The sequence below is a fragment of the Lampetra planeri genome, chromosome 4 (assembly GCF_965212315.1).
Source record: "Lampetra planeri chromosome 4, kcLamPlan1.2.h2, whole genome shotgun sequence".
Taxonomy (NCBI): domain Eukaryota; kingdom Metazoa; phylum Chordata; class Hyperoartia; order Petromyzontiformes; family Petromyzontidae; genus Lampetra; species Lampetra planeri.
In genome coordinates, this window is record NC_136110.1 from 30,998,354 (window position 1) to 31,021,818 (window position 23,465).

Sequence of the window (23,465 nt, forward strand, 5' to 3'; positions counted from 1 at the left end):
TTGGGATGCCATTAACATGCCCATTGCTGCATACTCGGGTATCAAAGGATCAGTATTTTCGTATCAGTGACTGCTGGTAAAGAAACGTCTACTTTCTCATGAGTAAAGCTTCGAGCCTGTGTTGGGCAAGCTTAGGTGTGCACGTACAAGATAGGAGATATTTGCGTTTTGGGCTGTGTTTTACTTTAAAGGAGAAATGGATAGAAGCAAATTAGACTGTGGTATAAAGAGGGACCTCACATGCTAGCTACTGACTCTAACCCAACAGCCACAAAATAAAACCGAGTTAACGGAAGATTATTATCGCCGTAATAATGGCGCACTTTACCTGCTTTAACACGGAGGCGAATACAATTACACGCTCAAACGCACATCTAATGGACCGATGCAAAGTAGCGAAATGTGACGTAGCCGTAATGAAGAGACCGACACCTGAGTTGGCTCTCTCAGGGTGGTCTCATCAGGAACACAACCGCACACCCTTCACCTGCAGCCAAGGACGCGCAACGGCATACCCGGCGTACGCATACAACGGCATACACATAATAAATGAACCGGACTGAATGAAATACCCGTCGTGGTGATGCTATCAATTATAACGCACAGCTTCTGCACGCTGACCCAATTACCATACAGAATTATTTAAATTGGCCATAAAGATGTGCTAATGATTACCCAAGGTTGCAGCAATGTACGATGCACAGTGCTAGGGCCCTTTCAATGCACGACGGTGGGGGGGGGGGGCATAATCATGAGGGCTGTATTGGTCCTTATTTCGTCAAGGAAACAATTGTCCCACACGCCGATTCACGCAAGAAAACAAAGGCTCTTGCGAATGCGCTCATGTATTATAGAATCACACCGACAATCGTGACCGAGTGAACGATTAATGTCAATTGTACAGTGATGTGCCAAGAAGGGCTAGAAAGTCGAAGTTTGGCACAAATATATTCGGGTCGATGCTAATAATTACAAAATCAGAAACCCTCAATTTAAAATTTGGCCCGTCACAAATTACAACCGAGAGGTCCATTCTCACGTGCATAATGTCATGCAGATACTGTGAGCATAACTAATCGTTTTTTATTGATTGTTACTTGTCTACTATGCAGGATTAACCTTGTAACTCATGCCGTCAAAGCCAGTGGTAATATTTTTGTTGTTCTCAGGGTCAAAAACAACTTAAACTAATTAAAAATATGCAAAAATTCTAACCAAATTAAAGCTAAGCAGAGTGGGGCTCGATGCTGTTCACCAATGTCCACTTTGACCGTTCAACAGAGGTCGCAAACGGGTTTTGATTCCTTACCCGTAACCGTACCCGGCCGCACCAGGGTCGCAAATGGGTACCCGTACCCATACCCGGCCGGGTACGGGTACCCGTTCCCTACCCGTACCCGTACCCTACCCGAAATGAGTGACAAACGGTTACTCACCAGTGACTCACGGTCTACCCGTACCAGGCCGCACCAGGGTCGCAAACGGCTACCCGTACCCAGCCGGGCATGGGTAGCCGGGTATCGGGTAGGGTATCAGGTACCCGGTTGCGACCTCTGCCGTTCAAGCGCTGGTGAATAAATCAGGCGAGACCCGCGACTGTTTAGCTCGGTAAAAAAAACACCCTCGGGGACCACGGTGCAGCGCCAACGCGGACGCGATGTCGTCAACGAGCGCCGCTCGTCCTCACCGAACCACCGCATCCCCCCGGGACGTGCGGCGGGATTTAAAGTTTTACCACCAAGCGCCGCTGGAGCACAGTGTAGCTGCTTCCACCAAACGTGTGCTCTCAAACCCCGACATATGTATGAGGCTCCTTTACTTTGCCTAACCAGGTAAGTTTCAGCAGTCCCAGCATTGCCTTTGACTAAGCCCATCAATTGGAATGTTTGGCTTAATTGATTACCGAATAAAATGTGAAACAGCATTTTCCTGCAGCGTAGGTTATATATATTTTTAATAATGCTTTTGGGCACTTATGCTGTGTATACAATATATTGGACTAAATTGAAAACTCGTGTCTTTGAAACTGCTTTTTGTGTTTAGTTTGTTGTCCTTTCCCCCAGACCTCCGATTAGCATGGTTGGCTACGTACGGTGTGAAAGAAGTTCAACGTACATACATACATACATGCACTCATAATAACCAGTGGGCTTTAGCATGACACTCCATGAGAGGTCACTTACTTTCTTCACTGATAATCAGGACTGTACATTTCTCAGTGTTTATCGTAAGACTTGAAGCCATTCAGGACGGGCTGAGCCTGCCCTATGAGTAAAGCCAATCGAACTCTTGACAATAATTTTTGAGGGCCCATATTTTCACAATTTCATTTTTGGATTTGTCCAGTGATGAGCATTGCCTTGACAATATTTTGGAAAATTTCAGTTTTCTGATCCCCGACTAAATCATAATTCAAAGAACTCACTCAGTCACGATCGACTGTATGCACAATTATATAGTCAGTGTTGTAAGCATACACTTACGTAGTGTTTAAGCTTAATAATAACAATAATTATGAATTGAATGGTCTTGACGACCCCTTCATTGTGTGGCTTCTGGGGTACAAACGTCACTGTGCTGGTCCATGCAACAGACCCAGTGCTCAATAAAACCACAAAGGAAACAAAATTTGACACATTTAAAACTGCGCTGTGTAAATTACAGCGGCGGAAACAGGGGCACGAGCAATCATTGCCGGCTCATTAAAGTTAAGCGTTGCATCAACCATCACTGTCAACAGCTGCGTGTTGTGTAAATAGCGGGGCAGCTCGAAACTCTGCAGCGGCGTGATGTGGCGTGAGCACAGTGACGCAGTCGACTCACCTATCGTCTTTCCCAGTGACGACATGTACGCCGGGCAGGACCTGAAACACACCCACCACGTTTATTAGCTTCTCAATAAACCAAATCATGATCATCATCATCATCATTGCAGCAGTCCTACAGCGCAAATATGTTTTTCTTTTGGATTGTACGTGCGTTGTGTAGAAATTGTACGCGACAAGTCCAGTTAGTTTGTGTCTCCCCCAGAATTGGGGAGCACTCATTTTATGCGCTACCACATTTCTGGGAGGCTCAACTGGGAAATTCGAGTTGACAGTCGCTCCCTCTATCAGCCCCCCTACTTTCATAAATTGACTCCATCTACTGGCCATAGGTTCCATCTACTCATGTTCCAGCCCCACCAACTACTCACAGTTGCACCGCCCCTTTTCCCTGATGACACCGGTACAAACTTTTTTTTTAAAACTGGGACTGTCCTGGCCAATATGCAACATTTGTAAGCACTAACTCATCTCTATTGACTGTTCAGAGCCAAGGGTGGAAATTCCCCATTGTCACGGGGTAGCCTCAATATTAGAATAACAAGTTTAGTTCTCGTAAGGTGGAACACTCTAGAAGGATGATGGGTTGATTCTGGATTGGTATTTGAGCATGCAATTTCCTGATTGTGAGTCAAACACCATAACCACTGTCATCCAGCTAAATAATATTCAGTCTATCATTGCCTGTATAAAGTATTCAATAACTAGCGGTATTCACGTAAATATTAAGCAGCAAACAGCCCTGAAATGTTCTCAAATGAGCGACAATCATGTGCCATTGAAAGCTCCGCATTCAAATGTTGATGAAGTAATTACCTCTAGAGCATGTCTAAACAAAAGAGCAGATTATAGTTTGCGTCTTATTAAGAGCGAGTCTCTCTGGTGAGCCTCGATTCCAGAATGCAAGTGAAAACATTCCCAAACGTCCACATGAACCGGGCAACCCAGGGGAAGTGAGCGCTGGTTGACGACATCTCAGTAAATTTAATTTAAAAAAGCGGGCCGCACTGGCGTGACCTTAGCAGACAAAAGAATAATAAAAATCTAATGGAAATTGATCTAAGCTGTCTCGCCCTCAAGTTGACACCGATTTCTTCTTTACAGCAAGCACTGGCGACGATAATTATTATTTAAACGACTGTAAAGATCGATCAATGGCTTGAGATACAATCCTCATGACAGCTTGTTGCAAATGCACACACTACACCATTTGTACTCTTTGGTTCTTTCGGCAAAGTCACGTCGGTAGGAATAAAACGAAATAAATCACGACGTTTCGATAGCAACACAAACCATCGTCTTCAGGTGAAAATCGCGATAGCAGCGATGTCTGCTGCGAGCAGCACGATGTCTGCTGCCTTGTGAAGAGAAGCTGTTACCAGCAAGAATTTACATACGTTTTTGAGAACAAAGGTAGCCGAAGTAGTGTTAATGGGGTATTATAGTGTAAAGGTAATAAATAGCGTGGCATGTTGAAGGATTCCTGCAGTCACGAAAGCTTCAAATCAAGATTACATCATTTGTGTTTTCTAAAAATTGTGCGCAAAGCTTCCCAGTAAACAAGTTATTTGCATTTACAAGGCATCGACATAGCTGCACAGAAATCCACAATAGGCCACGGGGCTATCAATGAATGAACTCAAGCACGAAAGTGGCCCCATACTAATGGTCCAAAATGCAACAACGGTGAAAAGCGACATTTGAGCATTTAAAATAAAACCACATTTTTTCGATCGGACGATGAGCCCCAGCACAGCAGCCGTTGTGGCTTATTAGGCAGGCAATGCATGCCTTACTCTCAGCAGTTCGTGCATGGGCTCACCACACGTGCATTAAGTTGGGTTAAATTATTCATCCGACAGCTGCCGCTGGGCCACCCAAGGGACCAAATGCTTTTGTTATCATACTGTAAATTGGACGGTGTATTTTCCCCTGCTTAAAATTAGGCCATGGTCTTAATTCCGCCTACACACAATCAGAGCCGTTGAAATATTAAGGGTCACATGACATCCAAATTTAAACATGCATTTTATGTTTGTATTGATTACTTAAAATAAAAACCGCTCCACAGGACTGGTCAGGTGACTCCGGGGTCACTGCTTCGGGGGTCACGTCTGAGTCGGCGCTACTCAGACCTTGGGTCTGAATTCAAACAATCATTCGTGATTAAACTACAAGCTCAAGAGGTTGAAATGGAGTGACCTTAGTAGATAATTAATGATCCTAGCCTAGTCTCCCCTACTTCCTGCTCAAATTAGCATCGCTCTTATTTACAGCTCTGAGCCAGTGGTCTGAATTCCACATTACTTTGGCAGGGACAAGTCCATCCAGAGGAAACCATGTTTTACTTCCCTTGAAATGTATGCTCATTGCTTCGACCCCGGAGGGAAAATGAGCTGTGGCAACAGTAGGATATGAATTGCAACCTTCTGATTGTGAGCCGCTCACGCTACGGCTGAGCCACCTTGGCCAGATACACGTACTAAATTTAGTTTGCCACTCGCATACAGTTTACCAAACAGATGCCGAGCTGACTTGCCTGCGCGATTACCCTGCTAAAATCACATGACCGTGAGCATGTGGTGGAGGGGCCAAAGATCACCTTATGCCCATTTTAAGTCATTCAACATGCACCCGATGTCTTCAAATCTCAAAATCTAAACAGGTTATGGGTCTAAACTTGACTTGGAGCTTTCGTGACTGCAGGAGTTACTTTCTGGTTCTTTCGGTAAAGTCGCGTAGAAATAAATTCAATTAAATAATAGAATACGACGTTTCGATTGCAACACAAGCAATCATCATCATCATCAGGTATGTTGCAATCGAAAACGTCGTATATTGTATTATTCAATTTATTTTCTTTCTACGTGACTTTCCAGAAAGAACCAAAAAGGTTATGGGTCTGGTTGCCACTTGGACCACAATATGTCCTTGTGGTTCAAGAACTTGTTGTGCTTGAACCACAAGGACTTGTTAGGAATTGTAGGCATGAGGCCGATGGGTGAACAGGAGATGCCAGTGGTGTTATGTGTGGCTACTACCCGGGTGCAGTACTCCAGTTTTCTTCCTTCTCTCATCCATTGTATTGGCCAAATATTCCAGTGCAGGACCCGAGTGAAAAACAGCCTTGAGACTCAGTGAGGCTTTCCCGAGTACATAATAATGATATCCCAAAGGACATCCTTTTCCGAAGTCCTTTCAAACTGTCAAAATATATTTTAGTGAACTTTTTCAATCCACCTCATACCTGGACATTAGGAACAAAAACATGAAAACTAAAACCTCTTCCATCTTCAGGTTTGTTACCCTGAGGGGATATAGTGCCATGTACAGTAGTTCCTTGGTTAACAGTGGCATCGGTTAACGATTTTATTTGGTTACCATTTCGCCAACCATAGGACCCCATAGTTTCGACTAACGTTAACATTTTGATTAACGTCATGTTAACATTACGCACGCGGGCGCCAATTTCGGCAAATCGGAGTGCTCATAAGTTGGGCTGAGCATGCCCCCAGCCAATCAGCGACACCCATCTATGAGCGTTCAGACCTCGACTGGCTTTGTCTACATTATACGCTTTATGTTTTGGCAGTGGAAACAGCTCTCTTGCGGACTGAGTGACTATGTTTATGTTAATATTATAATCCTTTAATATGTTCTGAGAATATTTTTTATTCAAAGTGAGTGTTTAAATGTTACAAACTATGTTTTTAGGGTCAAAAAGGTCAACTTCCGATCGTCTAGGATCAGATGAATGCTTTGAACATGGAATTCCTATATTCGATTAACAGTTATTCCGGTTCGCAGTAGTTTTCGTGAAATGAATTAAAAATGCTAAACCGAGGGACTTCTGGTACAGAAACATGTTGGCGCTACAGCACGATGGCCTATTAATTGCCTCTTCACAAGGGCACTAAACATAACGAAGGGAGGCATTAGGAAGTGCATGCCGCGTTGCTTTGAGCCGTTTAATAATGTATTCGTGCCTGCAGCCACATGCTGCGCACGCACACACATAAAGGTTCATATGTTTCTAGATTTGAAGTTTTCGTGACTGCAAGGGTTCATACCTCTTTGTTTTTTTCGATAAAGTCACGTAGGTAAAAAAATTAAATAAAATTAAATCACGACGTTTGAATATATTAAATCAATTCTCATGTGCGTATAATTCAATGAAAACATCTATTTTAATTCATGGATCAACTCATAGTTTCATGCCTAGTGTGTGTGTGTAACCCTGCTTATCTGTTTCACATAATGGGGTACTGTGGTAGGGGCTAGGCATGTAAGAAGCGCATTCGCTTGTTGCACGTTCGGTTGAGGAGCAAGGATGCGTGAAATAACGTTTTGTGCCTCGGTAACACAAAAAAAACCTTTTCTTTTATAGTCAATGTCACTGTCCACTGGTGGTAAGTTATCCATGAATGCCATCAGTGGACAGCTACATCGATAACTAAAAATCTGCTTGGATGAAGTCGTGCGGTGTAATTTAAATGGAATATGTGCGATAATAGATTTCCCCTTATTTATTAGATTTACATGCAAGGATGCAATGATTCATGGCTTAAAAATGCATTCTTACGCGCACAATGCACACGTCGAATCATGTGAGTGAGATGAAGCCATGCATGATGTAAGAAAATGGTATTCCAATGTAAAATGTAGGGCTATTGGAGCAGACAAAACCAAGAAACAACCTAAACGATGCTAAAAACAAGACAAAAAATAATTCACTATCGAATCAATTCGGAACACTCAGACTCGACAATTAATCAAAGCGCTCGTAGACTTTCGTATGCACGTACTGTATGTTGAACTTCTGTCACTCCGTATGTAGCCAACCGTGCCAATCGAGGGTGTGAATTGTTACAAGCCAAAAATTAATGCCGACACGTAGTTTTATTCAAGAGTCGGGAAGCGTATCAGCCGACCGACGTGTTCACTCAGTGCAGCGTTTCGGTTTGCAATGCAGATGCACAACGGTAAAAGAATGGCGTGTTCGGGCATCGTGCAACGCGTGGGCGACATGTGGTTGCGGGACATCCAGCCACCATGATCGGCCTTCACTTTGCATTCGCCTGCGATTATCTTAAATTAAAAGCTGCGACACTACAAACAATTCGGCTCTAAAGTGTTGGGAAATCTGCCGTATCCACCTGTCGCCCCGCCCCCCCCCCCTTATTCTCGGAACGCGCTCGCGTTGGGCCATCAATCGTGGCTTGCGTGCCCTAGCGCTGCTGTAATTACGCTCGGAGGCCATCTAGTTCACGTCGGGCGTGGCGCAATTTCCAGCTTCCCGTCCATTAGGGGAGCACAATTCAGCAGCGGAGAGCGCCTGTCTGCGCGTAAAGTCGCCATCACGGGTACATCCCAGTGGCCCTGAGGGGGCACTTGCCACTTAATGACACAAGAAATCACGTGCAGTTTGCCACTGTTAATAATTTACGGGGGGGGGGGAGCGGGGGATAACCACTCCAATGGTTTCCGTTTACCACTGTGACTAAGGAGAGGCTGGAAGCGTTATCAACAAGACAAGTGAGTGAGTGCAAACAAAAGGCAAGTAATTTGGGGAGATGAGAAGCAGTTGGTGCAAGTAGGCTTTGGTTGGCAGTTTGTTAATCCGCTGCTTGATGAGGGGTACGCCGAGCCACGACATGGGTGTTGTAGGAGTTAATTGACCACGCATCACCACGCTGGTCAGAGAGAGCCGGTGATTTTCCTGCAATTTAGCTCCGCAAAATTAATACACGAGTAGTAAGATTAACAGGATGCTACCAGCTCATTGCGACAAATTATTAAAAAACGATTGAGTGCTCACTTGGATGATGGGAGAATCATGTCGACATGCTAACGCCTTCAAACAAGCTAAGTCATCATACAATCGTGCTGTTTGTATGATTCCCCCAACACATCTACATCGCCGAGATAAGCTAAACCTATAACTTGCGTGTACAGGCTAATTGGCCAGTGCGAGGTCATGTCTGGCATTACCAGCGTGGTAAATAAGGGGCATTATTTTTGGTTAATTTTTCAACACAACCATGACCACACTGCTGCTTTACATTGCAAGGCAGTTGGTTTAAGTTTGCTAGAAGACTGTGGCAGATTGGCCTGAAAATGTAAAAACAAATTGGACCATGCAGTGTTACACCATACGTAATTTTCTCAATGTGGAAGGGCATCATTGCAGCTAAATGATCGTGCGTGACGGTTGGGTGTGTGTGGCCAAGCACCACAGTATCTGGTGATTTGTGCGTGGAATAGATATCAGTATAATGCCCTTCCTTTTGTATGAATAATTCAATAACGCTCGCCCCTGGGCTCAGCTCTTTGGCACAGCTCTGAATGTGTGCGCTCTTGGGAAAGAGCGAGGTCTTGGCTCAGACAGGGCCTCCTGCCTCGGAGAAGGCACCTGCACCCGAAACTCAACATTTGATCAGCGAGGTCGTCGATCTTGGTGCTATGGCCGAAGTGACTCAACTGTGAGTAGTTCCCCTACTCAAGTGGGATGATTAACTGTTGCGCGCCAGCCCCACATGCATCCATTACTGATTTGAACCCTACGCCCAACCATTACACACCATCCATTAGCTCGGCCTAGACAACCCTCTTATACCGACACCGTGAAGAGCAGAGTGGGACGGCAAATGAAGCTGCTATGCACTTGGGAAAACTATCTAAAGGGCACGGTGCAAAAGGAGGATAAGTATTTCTATCTCACTTTGCAAACGGATGCATAACATTGTTAATAGCAATCGAATGTGGAACTGGGTAGAATTATGCATGGATTAAAAACATCATGCTGTTATTCGTTTTTAATGTTTCAGGCCAATCTATAACATTCCTTTTCTTGAAGCAACCTTCAACCAACTGCCTTGTCCTGTGCAGTAGTTGGTTTAGCAATGCTTCTGTTGAGAAATAATTATAACTCTTTCATTAACCCAGAGAAGCCTCACTGAGAATTAAGTCGTATTCAGCATTTTAATGTTTGGGCAAGTCCATGAACATGTTTAGTTTCATGGTGGACAGCACTGAAATACCCGGTGAAAATCCAGAAATACTTTGGGGCAACGCTCAAAAACGCCACACAGACAGGTAAAATTATAATCTATTGCTGTACGCCATCTCTTGTTCATTTAACAGCGTTGCATTGCACGTGGCAAATTCATGTCGTTTTCTACTTCAGGTGTTGCTAACTCACCCCATGGCAAACAAAAGCCACTGTCATCTCCAAAGACAAATTGACATTGTGATGATGGTCATATTGTACAGTATTCACCGGTGAGTAAAGGCCTTTATGAATTGGGACGGCTGGGTGCTTTCCACACGTTACCTGTTTCTGTACGCTGAATTCAACTGCACGGAGTCTGGCCCCTTTTCAACGATTCCCACCCACACCTGGTGCTTGTCAATGACGTGCGGGTTCTCCAGCTTGATGGGGAAATCACTGCGAAAGACAAAGATCACCCGTAGAGACTGAACAGACGACAGGAGCAAGTGCTGTTAGCAAGTACCTATGAAGGCCGACATGGCGTACGAGAGGTTGGTTGGCCAGCACCACGCCCGGCTGCCTTTATCTCCCTGGTGGCGACGTTTACACACCACACCAGGAACTTATTTGAGGCCGAGTCGACCTAGGGGAAACCCAGGACCAGTTCAAATAATTGTCACTGGTGTTGACTGCGAGCAGGATTTGAACCTGGTTCGCCGAGTTCGTAGTGCAGTGGCATTAACCGCTGCACTACCGCTCCCTGCTTCACACACACAATCGCAAGTTACAACAAGCATGAATCAGCTGAGACCCAAACAGTCAACACTCGTCCAGTTTGCTTGCTTAGGAAACAAATGTAAATGCACAGCCTTCATCTCAATCCACTGCTGAATGAGGGCACCCCCACACGGTGGGTTGTAGGGGTTATTTGACCATACTTCACGCTGGTCAATGCAGGATGGTGAAAGCGTTGTCTCACCGCCTGGCTGCCTTTCCCGCATGCCTGGTTCCTCGCGCCTACGAGCCGTTCTCTCTCTCTCTGAGAGCGAGCGAATACTGTGAGTGTTACAAGTTTTAATTATTGTCAATATTTACAGCGGCACGCTACAAATCCATGACTTTGAGTTTTTCGCCAAACAATAATTTATTCGGTGGTATTGTTAATCATCATGTATGTAAATAAAGAGAAGGCATTTGTGGGGGGGGATAATAAACCCACTTCGTTATGTGGCTAATGCTCTCTTTTCTGCGCTTCAGCACAATTTTAATTGCAAGCAAAACCAAAAACCAGGCAAGTGGTTCCACTGTAATGCTGCCGATAAAATTTCATTTTACAGCTGTCTGTAACATAATAATTGCCAGCTGAGTAAGCCTGCTGATAAGTCAGCTTAGTCAGTAGCACACAACAAAGACATTTCCTTTAAGAGCAATTTACCCATAACAATGTTTTAAAATTACATTGAGAGCTAAGCTGCACCACAGAATTATTTTCATTAAGCATAATCACTGAAAACAAAAAAAATATATACCAAATTATAAATATGTCACAATAGGTGCCCTTCTGTTTTGCAAGGTTGGTTGGCTCTCATCGTCGAACGCCAGAAAATGTACCTCAGTGGGACCTCACCTCATTTTGAATAATGGACATGGACTGTAATAGGTAATTATTTACAAGGCAAAAAGTGAACACAGCATGCCACTTTTGCCTCCACTAAACCCACAAGCATGACAGTACCATAAAGGGGACCTCTTGATGTTTTCTAGAGAACCCACACGACTATTCAGCATTCTTCTGCCCATGCCCAATTACCATAACGATTTGATGGATGTTTAAGGTAGGCGCAGAAGGCCTGCTTTAAACTAAAGCCGGTCTTGCCAGTGGTGATTACAAACTTAATTTCCCATTTGTCCGTGTCCACGTGGCTTTTTTCTAGTAAAGCTTGTTGTGCCAATGTGAGCGGGAAGGTGACCTTCACAGCGAGTCTCTCAGAGGCGCCACAGTATACTCCTAATGACAGTCGGGGAAATTACAATCCCACGGTGCAACGTGGCCTCATTTGTCTAACGCTGACGGCCCCGAAAGCCGCCACATAATCATCGGAATACCAATCGGAGTGCCGAATTCACGCGCCGCAAGTGTTAAACGAGGGCTGGTGTTCACAAATGCTCGGAAATGTAATTAGCACTGGAATGGTGATAAACCTCAAGTGCCCGGGGAAAAAAATCTGTTGCAGTTCCACCAACTGCAGCTGCCAACGTTGGAGATAAATATGCAGCAAACATGTCTTTGGCAGGGGGAGGATTGGTTGCGAACACAATGCATACATCAGCTCCTTCATTAAAACCGATTCCTGCGCTCGTGATAGAAGCATTGACTTCTGCATGTAAGAATTTATATACAAAACATGTAAACTGTATATTCAGATTCTGTGTAAATGTCACATTTTGGCTAATGGAATGAAGTTGATGGAACTCGAGACATTAAGAGGACACAATAAGTTATTGTTTGAATACAATAATGAATCTGTGTGGGAGTGAATCATGGCAAGACTACTATACAACAACACTCTTAAATAAGTGGACAACTTAGATTTTAGTAAGTGGAGTTATTTCTCCAGTTTATGCCCGAAAATCCTAAATTATGAAAAAAACAGGCCACACACAGCATAATTATTTTCCTGATCTTTTCACATAAGATTATTGAGGCCCACACCTGATTACATTTAAACTGGAGGAAGAAAGCTATTACATAAACAATATAAATTAGTGCAACTCTAAATATCCACAAACTGTGCCTGTCAATCTGTGCTATTATTCAGAGACATTGCCGTAATTATGCGTGTTTAGATTAGTTGATTAAAATATTCTTACGTTCAGGACAGATGGATCTAATCATGTGCAAAAGCAATCCTTCTTCAACAAATTATGCAAACAACATTAAATTATCACCTTCACACCTTCAGGCGAATGGAAAAGAGGCAGAACCAACAAGACAGAAACTACAAATGAGACTAAAATGAGTCAATTCACGAGTCGATCAAATAATAACCACAAATTGTCACATTTCACCAAACTGCATTGGTGATGGAGGGGGCCCACTGGCAGAGCCAGTGGGGGGGGGGGGGGGGGGGGTGAGGTGGCACGTGCCCCCCCAATGATCCGATCTAAATCCCTAATTTCGATCGGATCATTGGGGTATATTAGTAATAAATCGGCATTTTGCGACCCCCATTGCCACTGTGTAGCATATTATTGTGCCAGGGACTCTATGAGATGATAGGACAATAGTCTGAGTCCATAATTGGCAATAAGTAACGGCAAAGCAGTTATAAGTGACTCAGAATTGTGCGCAGTTGCATATACAGTACACGACTTCCCTGAAGGCATACCTTCAGCGAGCGCGATCACACACGGTTCGAATTCGACCCTCGATCGATGGCTGCGCCATTGCCGCACATGCGTCGAATAAAAAGCAAGGGACAAGTCCTTACTTACTAACAACTCCTATCATTTATAATTGCTGGAGGGGTTGCTCCCCCCTACCTGAAAATCCTGGCTCCACCATCGAGGGGGCCAATTTAATTGTGAACAACTTTCAAATCCAGAGGTGACCAAAACATTTGGGGCTGGCCATACATGTCAGCTCACTGATGCTTGGCATCTTACAGAGCCTTGCCCTATAGCCTCATTGGCATACACGTTTCAACGTTGTGTTTTCACATTGGTGCCATCATCCGGGACTGGTCGGGTAGGAGAGAACTCCAAAGGAAATGTAGGTGGCCTCCAGGTTCAAGCGGTACTCTAGTTTAGCCTAGGGTATCAGGCTCCCTTGGATGTTTGCTAATCATTGAGAATGCTGACACGGCAAAAATAAATTCAATTAACTGCGCTTTGAGTAGCAGATGGAGGCCACTTTTAGAAGCTGAGGAAGCTTCTTGTGCAAAGCCATCAACCGTATTTATTACACGTTCCAACGGAGCATAAGTGGGCTTAAGCAATGGGTTCACATGTCCCTTTAATGCTAACAATCAACAACTACACGATGGGGATGGGGAGGTATTTTTAGATGCTCCATTTCACAAGTCTCTTTTTTTGAAGCGAAGTGAAAAATGTACTTCCCTAAAGAGAATATCCCACTGCAGATTGAGTGTAATTATTAATTTACAAGTGGGTAAAGCATGCAGCAGGAAACCACTGTGGATGTAAAACAAGGAGAGGAAGATGCGATGGGGCAGGGCATGTGCACAGGATGAACGAAGGCAGCTTCACAAGACAGGCAATGGAGTGGCACCAACAGGACACTGACCAAGGGGAAAACCTAAGCCAGATCGTGGTGAAGATGAGAATGTGAGAGCAACAACAACCCCCATTCGCCACTAAGTGGCGGTGACGTCACCACGATGCTTGTGCCAGGCTATGTGCACCTTGAGGCCACGTGAAGTGTCGAACTCCCGCTGGCAGGAGGTCACGGTGCAGACCCAGATGCCACAGGTCGACTGACTGAGACGACTGGCTGATGCACCACCTGTGCCCCCTACTGCGCAAACTTGCTGTGCTTTAGCCACCCGGTGCTCCGCTCGTTGTTGTGAGCGTCACTCCTCCGCCCTACGTTGTTGTTGGAGGCCGACTGCCTCCAACTGCCCAGTAGCGTCCTTCACGAGTCTCCTCCACAGAGGCCGATCTTGACACTGCTGGTACCAGTCATCGGCAAGTCTACTCAGCTCCACATTCTTCTGTACCACATCACTCCATCTCTTCTTTAGCCCATGCCGCAATCGTTTAGCCCCCTCAATCCTGCCGAACAAAAGCTGTTTAGGCATGCGGTGGCTGGGCATGCGGGCTACATGGCTGTCATGGTTTTGTAGTAATTAATTAAAGATGGGGGGGGTTACCAGCCCCTCGCACCCGTCCACAGCCCCCATTTGGCCGCTGTGGTGGTTACAAAAGCCATGAGGGGAAAGGCCGATCTAAATTGTCCCTCCCCCCACGGCACTGCCCACCACAGCGTTGCCGCCCGGGACCACGAGGAGGTAGGGGGTTGTTTTTGCCGGACCATGTGAGAGCAGTCCTTGAAGCACACGCGGCAACCGTGCGTAGAGTTCGTGGGGCATGTTGGGGCTCAGTGTAGGGGTCACTTAGAAGACAAGGGACCACGCCCATAGATATAAGAAGAGGGGGTGTGCAGGCAAAAAATGTGGGGGATAGGGCATTGGGAGAAAACCCCAGTGGCGGGAATGAGGAGATGGCATATAAGGGAGGAGGAGACAAAGGAGGATGGGCTCCGAGAGAAGAGGTCTCGTCGCAAGGATCCGTGTTTGTGCCCTACAAAGCGCTGGTGTTGGTGTTGCTTGGAACAATAAATGTTCCCTTCCAAGGACAACTCCTGTGGACTCCCTTTCATGTGTAACAAGGGTAAGAAGTAAAGCTAGAGGGTGAAGATACTATAAGAGTCAAGCTTGGAGGTTAGATAACTTTAAAACAACTGCAGTGACACTGAATTTACAAGTGTGGTGGCATCATTGGCATTGGCCATGATGACCTCTTGACCTAAACAAATATAAAGTTTCCTTCCCATTCGTGTCTACCGCAGGTACTCACATCTGCAGCTCGGCGGTGAAGGAAGCCATGGGGGAGAGTGTTCCGCTGGTGAGGATGAGACATCGCACATTTTGCTGCAGCAGCTCCTTCATTGTGTGGCCCGGGCTGAAGCACCAGTAGCTGACGACCTTGCCTGTGCACAACGAGTGAGACACACACGCAGGCGCGGGGTTCTCGGGACGCCTTTGGTGGCGACATGTTAACTACCTCGTCTGGTATACGGGAGGTTGTGGGTTTGATCCCGACCCAAACGCCCGTTTATTTGGATTTTGGGTGATTTTTCTGCGGGTCCTCCGGTTTCTCCCTCCACATTTATAAATATGCGTTTAAGAGGATTTGGCGGCTATAAATTTCCATGTGATAAGCCACTTTGTTGAGCTGCCATTTGTGGCCAGGTTACTGCTGAAAGAGTTTTTTATTCATCTTCCACAACTCTGCAGATGATAGGATCAACAAGTACGCGGGGAGAGTGACACTTTATTTGAATCTCATTTTACTTTATATATGTCTGGAGCACCTTTATGCAATTCTGTTTTGTTATGTTATCAAGAGGGTCTTTTTGACCCAATATTTGTTGTCAATGCTATGGTTAACTTTTGCTCACGGATTGAAACTTGTGATTTAATTATCGAGAACACGCGCTAAACCTCCACCTATTAAACAAAAACATTTAACTGATCAGGGAAATATCATTGGGCTATTAGATCTATTTCAGAGGCAACCTGGCCACAAATGATAGCACATCGAAGAGGCTTATATCATGTGTGGGAATTTTTACTAGACAACGCTCTAAATGCACGTTTCTAAATGCGGAGGGAAAAAACTGGAGGACCCGGAGAAAAATCAATGTGACCATGGGGAGAGAGAACATGCAAACTCCAAATATACAGGCGTCGGGGTCGGTATCAAAACGACGACCTCCTGCCAGGGTGATAACATCTCGCCCCAAACCAATTACTGCAGGGCAACTTCACACATTTTGCAAGGGTGGATTGCTCTACGACCTCAGCCCAAGGGTCCTCAGTACTTGGCTACCACCCAAACAAGGCGACCTCACCTACACACACCTCCCGCTATCACCCTTGACCCCACTGTCTTCTCTCTACATCACCAACCGAGCACTCACCTCCCTGACACTCACCACACGTTACACCGCAGACTCTCTCTCCCCTGCTCGCATTACAAACATTTTAGTGACGATTAATTATTAATGCAACTTCATCCCCTCGACTTAACATGACATTAGAAATGCGCGAGGGTTTCAATACACTCGATTGGCCCACCAAGCCAAAGACAGCATTGGGGAAAGAAATAAGACTTTGTCCATCAAACAGCTGATCGAAGGACCTGTGTAGTAGATGCTGCTTGAATTGATTGCATCACTAGCAGCCTGTGAGCAAGGGCTGCGATCAATGGGCAGGGCACACCGCCGTGGCGATATGAGGCAGAACGTAGCTCCTATTGAACGGTGCGTTCGGAAGCCGAGCGTCTCGTCAAGGCAGCCAACGTCACTCACCCGCTCGGCCAATGAGCGCGCGGCGCACTGGGCCTGTGAACAACCGGGAGTTTGCCGGAAGGTACGGCGCCTCTGATTGGCTGGATATTTTGACGCACCCACCTAGCACTCAACCTGGCAGCTCCTCAGACCTGTTAGCTTCTGTTACGGTGCGCTCTGGGCAGACAGGTCATTTGACAGAAAAGCGCTCTGGGGCACTCTGTCCATTGAACGCAACCCAAATTCATAAAACTCCTTTACTTCGCATTAACTTACATACAAAATGTTAGGCCTGTCGCTTAATGCAACTTACCTTTCTACGATGAGTGATTTTTACGTTAAAATTATTTTCAAAAACAACTTGTAGGTTCTTTCCCCCCCCACACAATACTCCTGTAGGTAGTACGTGTTAGCCTTGCATGCTTTTAAAAAATATTTACCAGTAAATTTACAACCCCCCAACTCCAGTAATATTGCAACTGTGCTCTATGGCCATAGTGTGTTGAGAAGTAGTATATTTTCCAATTCAATTCACACTTATTATCTACATTGTGACGCACGTTCTCACCTACCCTGTAATATATACATGTTCACATATTGCAATCAAACCAAGTATTTTTCAAGTGAAATTCCAAATATTCTAAAACTGCTTTTTTTGGATAAAACACAGGGTTATTGCCCCGAACATCCCAGTCAACCTCAAGATTGAAAAAATAAGAAAAGGTTTTACCCTTTCTGGCAATAAAACAGGTGTTAAGATGTTCAAACACCAAGGAATCAAGTTCGCATTAACCACACATACTTGTGATGAAAATGCTCTGATAATATATGGATTGTCTTTGAAACTGATTGGCCTACACCAGAGACAGCCTTCTTTAGGGCCTCGTCTCACCGGTGTCAGACCAGAGAACGCCAAAAGGCGAACACTATGTTCACCAAAAGCACGTGTGGTTAATGCAAACCCGAATCCTTGCAAAAGGTTTCTATTTGGTGTTTGAACATCTTAACACCTCCTGTTTTTTTTTTAATTTAAAGCTTTCGTGACTGCAGGGATTCATATTCTTGGTTCTTTCGGTAAAGTCACGTAGAAGGGAAATAATAAAATAATACAAAAAGAAAACAACTTTTATTATTTTATTATTTCCATTCTACGTGACTTTACCGAAAGAACCAAGAATATACCTTCTGTTTTATTGCCAGAAAGGGTAACACCTATTCTTATTTGTTTGTACTTTGATACTCGCAAAAAAAGGTCCTATTTGTAACCTCATAAGTTCAACATTCATATTGGAATAATAGCACAACCTAAGTGGCCTCTCCATCAGAGCACCCCATTGGTGTATAAGCCCATGTGACGACCCAGCATGCTCTGGCAGACACGGCCAATAGGAGAGTGCCACGTCATATGGAGCACGGCTTTATAGCCTCTTATCTCTCCCCAGCAGAGTTCCCAAGCAATCTGAGGCTACACGACTTCACACAAACACGAGCCGCGAGTGCAAGGGTCGTGCCTCCCATGATAGCATGTATCATTGTGTGCAGCCGCCTTTGTACAACATTCAATAATGATTACTCAAGGATTATCAGCGGCTATTTTAAGAGTCGTAGCTAAACGTACCTTTAAATAGTTTATCGTGAATATACGGACTGCAACAATCAATACGCTACATTAACGATATTATTTAGCGACATTAAATAAATTGTACGCCTCGAGAATGCAATTGCCTTGACTATATATAATTATAGTAATAGGTTTTTACCCTTTTAAACTGGTACAAAACTGACACCTTTATGCAAGGCATCATGTTTGCAATAACCACAACACAAGTAGTCAAAAATGCAAACAAAAAGAAGCAACTCTGATAATGATAATAATATGCACTGTCCTTGAAGTTGATTGGTCCACACCCGAGACGGCTTTCTTTAGAGCCTAGTCCCCATTGGTGTTGGACGCCTTCTGGTGTCATCTGGTCCAACACCAATGGGGACTAGGCTCTAAAGAAAGCCGTCTCGGGTGTGGACCAATCAACTTCAAGGACAGTGCATATTATTATCATTATCAGAGTTGCTTCTTTTTGTTTACATTTTTGACTACTTGTGTTGTGGTTATTGCAAACATGATGCCTTGTATATAGGTGTCAGTTTTGTACCAGTTTAAAAGGGTAAAAACCTACTACTATATTTTGCCACTGGTAAAAGAGATCTCATAGTGTATATATAATTAGCGATCGCCTGCACGAGCATATTTAATCTAAATTGGCATTACAATATTGTGTGCTTGTATGTCTGGCCGTGAGGCATGCAACAATTCTTCACCCCATTTTCAATTGTATCAATTCAGGATTACCACTGGAATCAAGATTCAATTATTTTTCATCTCATCTCTGCCATCCTCAATGTATCTATTGCCCGTCCCGTCTGTTATGTCCGATTCATTGCACCATCCTAAAGGTATACTCTTTGGTTCTTTCGGTAAAGTCACGTAGGTATAAAATAAAATAAATCACGACATTTCGGGCGCAACACAAGCGTCCATCATCAGGTGGGATGATCGACGCTTCCTGCAGCCACGAAAGCTTCAAATCAAAATCCTAAAGGTATGTTGACGTATAATTTGCATACATCATAAATAACAGATTCTTGGACGCACAGATTCTTTCGCACCTCCGACGAGTGTGGTTGGCTACGTGCAGTGCGAAAGAAGTTGAACATACATACACAATCCGATGCAAACATTAGAAAGTGTAAACATTGATTTCAATTGAGGGATCGATACATTACAGGGAACTTCGACAAAAAAAGAACACTTCTGAGAATTTGCAACAATACTACAAGAAATGTGCCTCCGGGATTTGGAGACCACCTGGAGAAGATTCAAGGCATGTGTTGACAATGATGGCGAACAAGTGGAAACTCTTTGACTTTTTGAAGCGATTAACATACATTTGTTATCATGTTACAGTGTATTCTGTTCTTTTTCCATTAAAAACGATAGTCCCATACAAGTGTTCACATTTTGTTGAAGCCCCCTGTACAATTCTTGTGGCCACCACACACTGACATTTTGCTGCTGTTCATAGCCATACATATCGGAGTCCTACAGAACAGCGAGCTGCTTATTCTGCTACTGCCGTTTCTGCTACCGTGTTACCTCACCTTGTTTTTTGGCTGAAGAAGCCGCCGCCCAGGGGTCTGCTTTCTGCTGTTGCTTCTTCTTCCAGTTGCTGTCATCCATGCGAATGTGGACCTGCCAAGGGTGCAGATGTCTCAGCTCTTTCACCAATTTTGCACCACAAACTGCAGATGTCTGTTTAATGAACTAAGCACCGATGACTGGCGAAGAGGGCCAAAAAAAATAATTAGTTTTGAAAACAAACAAAATAAATAAATAAATCTCCAAGCGTCTTCCAAGAAACATGTGGGCACCAATTAAAGTCCCAAACGTTTCCACAACCCATAACATACAAAGGATCCCTGCAGGTTATCCATCAGCCATCAAACTGTCAATTCTCAGCCAAAAACACCAAGGCAGGCAGGTGTGCCAGCCAAAATCCCAGGCCTGCTCTCACTGACGCAGGTTCAACTGCTCCTTAGAGGGCTTCACCCTGACCAGGTGGTTTAGAGGTGAGGATGCTGAGCATTGCGATAGCCCCTCCACAACACGAAGGGTTGCGCACTGCTCTGTAAGGAATCCAAATGGACACTTAATGTCACGTGATGACACCAATAGCCTAATCGGGATTAAGTTGTAAATGTACTTTTTTAAATCCTTTATATTAAGTTCGCTTGCTTGCTTGCGTGCTTGCTTGCGTGCTTGCTTGCGTGCTTACGACCGTGCAAATCTTTCGGTCGTTTTTTAACCCACTTCCCGTGATCCAATCGAGCTGACATTTTCCACACAGACTCGTTGTGCGAGACAATTAATGGTCGTGAAAAAAAATTCCCAACATTTTACACTTTTTAGGCAAAAAAAAATATTTTACATATATTCAAATAGAACGCACAGTGTAAGAGCCCAGAGCGTAACCCCTCCACAGGCCGTGGCGGAGTAGCGCAGTTGGTAGCGCCCTCGCTTCCCATGCCAAAGGTCGCGGGATCGATCCCCGCATCCTCCACAGGCGAATATATTTTTTAATCCTTTATATTAAGTTCGCTGCCACGCATATAAAGGATTTATAGTGAAAAACTTCGTTTTTACGGGTTATACTTATTAAGGGTTTCATCACACAAGGCTATGGCTGAAATTCCACTTGGTTGTGCTCATCCAACTTACCTTGTAATACGTCTCCATGTTAGTCCTTTGTCGGTTTTCGTGTGAAAATGCAATCTGTAAAGTTACAAAAGGAATTTGGAATAACAGTAAAAGACAAAGACCCAATAGAGTAAAAAAAAGACAAATTGTTTCGAAAAAAATGTTCACGAACTCAGAGTACAATTTGGCTATGGTCCTACAAATAATTTAGTAACTCAAACTATTTGGAATGTAACAAAAATATACAACAGTAGAATACAAATATAATGGTCACATGCCTGGAAAGCTTCCAACAGATTCTGTATCCCAGTCGTGTTGTTGAATATCCCCGTCTCTATGAAAAAACACGAGGATCCATAAGGCAGCCATCAATGGCACACAACCATAGGTGGGTGGGTAAAACATTATCTCTGGAGGGGGTTGATATAATTTAGGAAAGTTAATGAAAGACATACTCTTTGGTTCTTTCGGTAAAGTCACGTAGTTAGAAATAAAATTAAACAAATCACGACGTTTCGATCGCAACACAAGCGGTGTGTTGCGATCGAAACGTGGTGATTTGTTTTATTTGATTTTATTTCTAACTACGTGACTTTTCCAAAAGAACCAAAGAGTATGGATTCCTGCAGTCACGAAAGCTTCAAATCGAGATTTAATTAAAGACATTGCTAAAACCAACGAGTTGCCAGCCCCGTCACAAGCGGAGCACGTGGTAGGCTGACAGCCGAAGGGCGTGGCTGTTCACCGACTGCGTCAGTCTACCGCGTGCTCCACTCGTTGAGCCCTCGCGCTCTCGCCAAGTCGGGCTCAGAGAGGTTTTACTGCACAGCACGTGTGTGAAGACAAGCTGGTAAATATATCCGAAGGGACTCAGCCCTGTTAGTCCTAGCCACCTGCCACCGATGCACACAAAATAAACATTCTAATCACCTTCCAACTATATTACGTTGTTGTTAAGTTCCCACTGTCAAATCACCAGACGCAGCACAGCAGTCAGGATGCACACAGCCATAAGATAATTTACTCTGTCAGGTTTACACGAAAACGGTGGTCCCAAGTACACACCCCCACAAAGCACCCCTTGTAGCTACTTCTATGCACCACCATTCCAATATACAGAACCCCACAAATAGCCCAGTTCATATTCATTGAGTATGGAACATTCCCAAATAAACTGGACACATTAATATCTAATGCAGAACATATCAGAGTGATGCAAATCGCGTGTAGCAGATGCCAATTGGAGAGGTTAACAAGTTACTCACTGATGGTGATCGCTCCCACGATGCTCTCCAGGCCGTCCATGAGGTTTTTCATGATGTGAGACCCAATGCCCGCTCGCTCAAAGAGCTCAAACAGGAAGCTGGGCAAACACAATGCACGGCGAATCTCAACACTGAGCCAGCTGTGTGGTTCTTAGGCTTAACGAACAGATGAACAATCCGTTACCTCCTCTGTGCATGTGTATAATCCGCTAATGAATGAGGGCCTGTCCATGCCCATGTGGGTTATTTAACCATAACGCACCATGCTGGTCATTGCTGGTTTGTGCAGGTGGAGAAAACAAATGTGGAAGCAGCGAAGTACAGCTCAACAATGTTATTTTGCTGCACTGGCATCTGCTGCTCACCCATGTAGCCTCACAAGCCCTATGGTGACTTGTTTGTGCATGGTGGTCAACCGTCAAAGGATTTCCCCCGGGTTCAACCCCTGCTTCGCTTCAAGATCTGATGAGATCGAACCCACTGGGCAATTTGGCCACAAGCATCAACAGAAGGATGAAAGATGCAGGACCTATTGCTCAATAACAATAAATTAAATTATATTTCATATACGTTTCAAAACAACTACAAAAGTGGAGCAAATGTTGCACATGTATAATGCTGTAGTTGATTTAATGAGCCCATATGCACTCAAACACACCCTTACAGTATTTCCTCTATTGTCTGTTACAATGCAAGTCGATTGCCTGCAATGTGAAAACTTCCACCCTACGTTCCTTTTTATCAGCTCACAAGTTTTGGCAATGCTTCCACTTGGTATCCATAGTATGCAGTACACAGGGGTATGAGGATTCTGGTTTCCCCTGCTTGAGTTACAGCTCTTCAGGCAGGGCCCATATACCCATGTCGACAGATCAATAACCCGTCAGGATATTGACATGCTTCCCTGAACAGCAGCTGCCGCCCAGTGCTCGCAAATTAGCGCAGATCATCGCCAGCCAATCTCAGCGCTGCGGGGGATGCCGGCGGAATGTCACCGCATTGTTCAAACATTCACCCTCCCAAGCACCACGTGTTGACG

General features: G+C 44.6%; 1 protein-coding gene across 3 annotated transcripts in view; it reads right to left on the reverse strand.

The window, feature by feature from the left end:
* The window catches only part of LOC144717930 (regulator of telomere elongation helicase 1-like), a 62,901-nt gene that overhangs the window by 29,238 nt on the left and 10,198 nt on the right, over positions 1–23,465 (reverse strand). For all 3 annotated transcript variants that reach the window (XR_013585162.1, XM_078593739.1, XM_078593740.1), the window contains exons 13-19: positions 22,427–22,524; positions 21,440–21,495; positions 21,183–21,236; positions 20,066–20,156; positions 15,415–15,547; positions 10,159–10,272; positions 2,824–2,864 (exon numbers count right to left, since the gene is read on the reverse strand). Coding sequence is in view for 2 of the 3 variants with exons in the window: in XM_078593739.1 (XP_078449865.1) it covers positions 2,824–2,864; positions 10,159–10,272; positions 15,415–15,547; positions 20,066–20,156; positions 21,183–21,236; positions 21,440–21,495; positions 22,427–22,524 (587 nt within the window). In the remaining variant the exon portion in view is untranslated. The remainder of the gene's footprint in view (positions 1–2,823; positions 2,865–10,158; positions 10,273–15,414; positions 15,548–20,065; positions 20,157–21,182; positions 21,237–21,439; positions 21,496–22,426; positions 22,525–23,465) is intronic.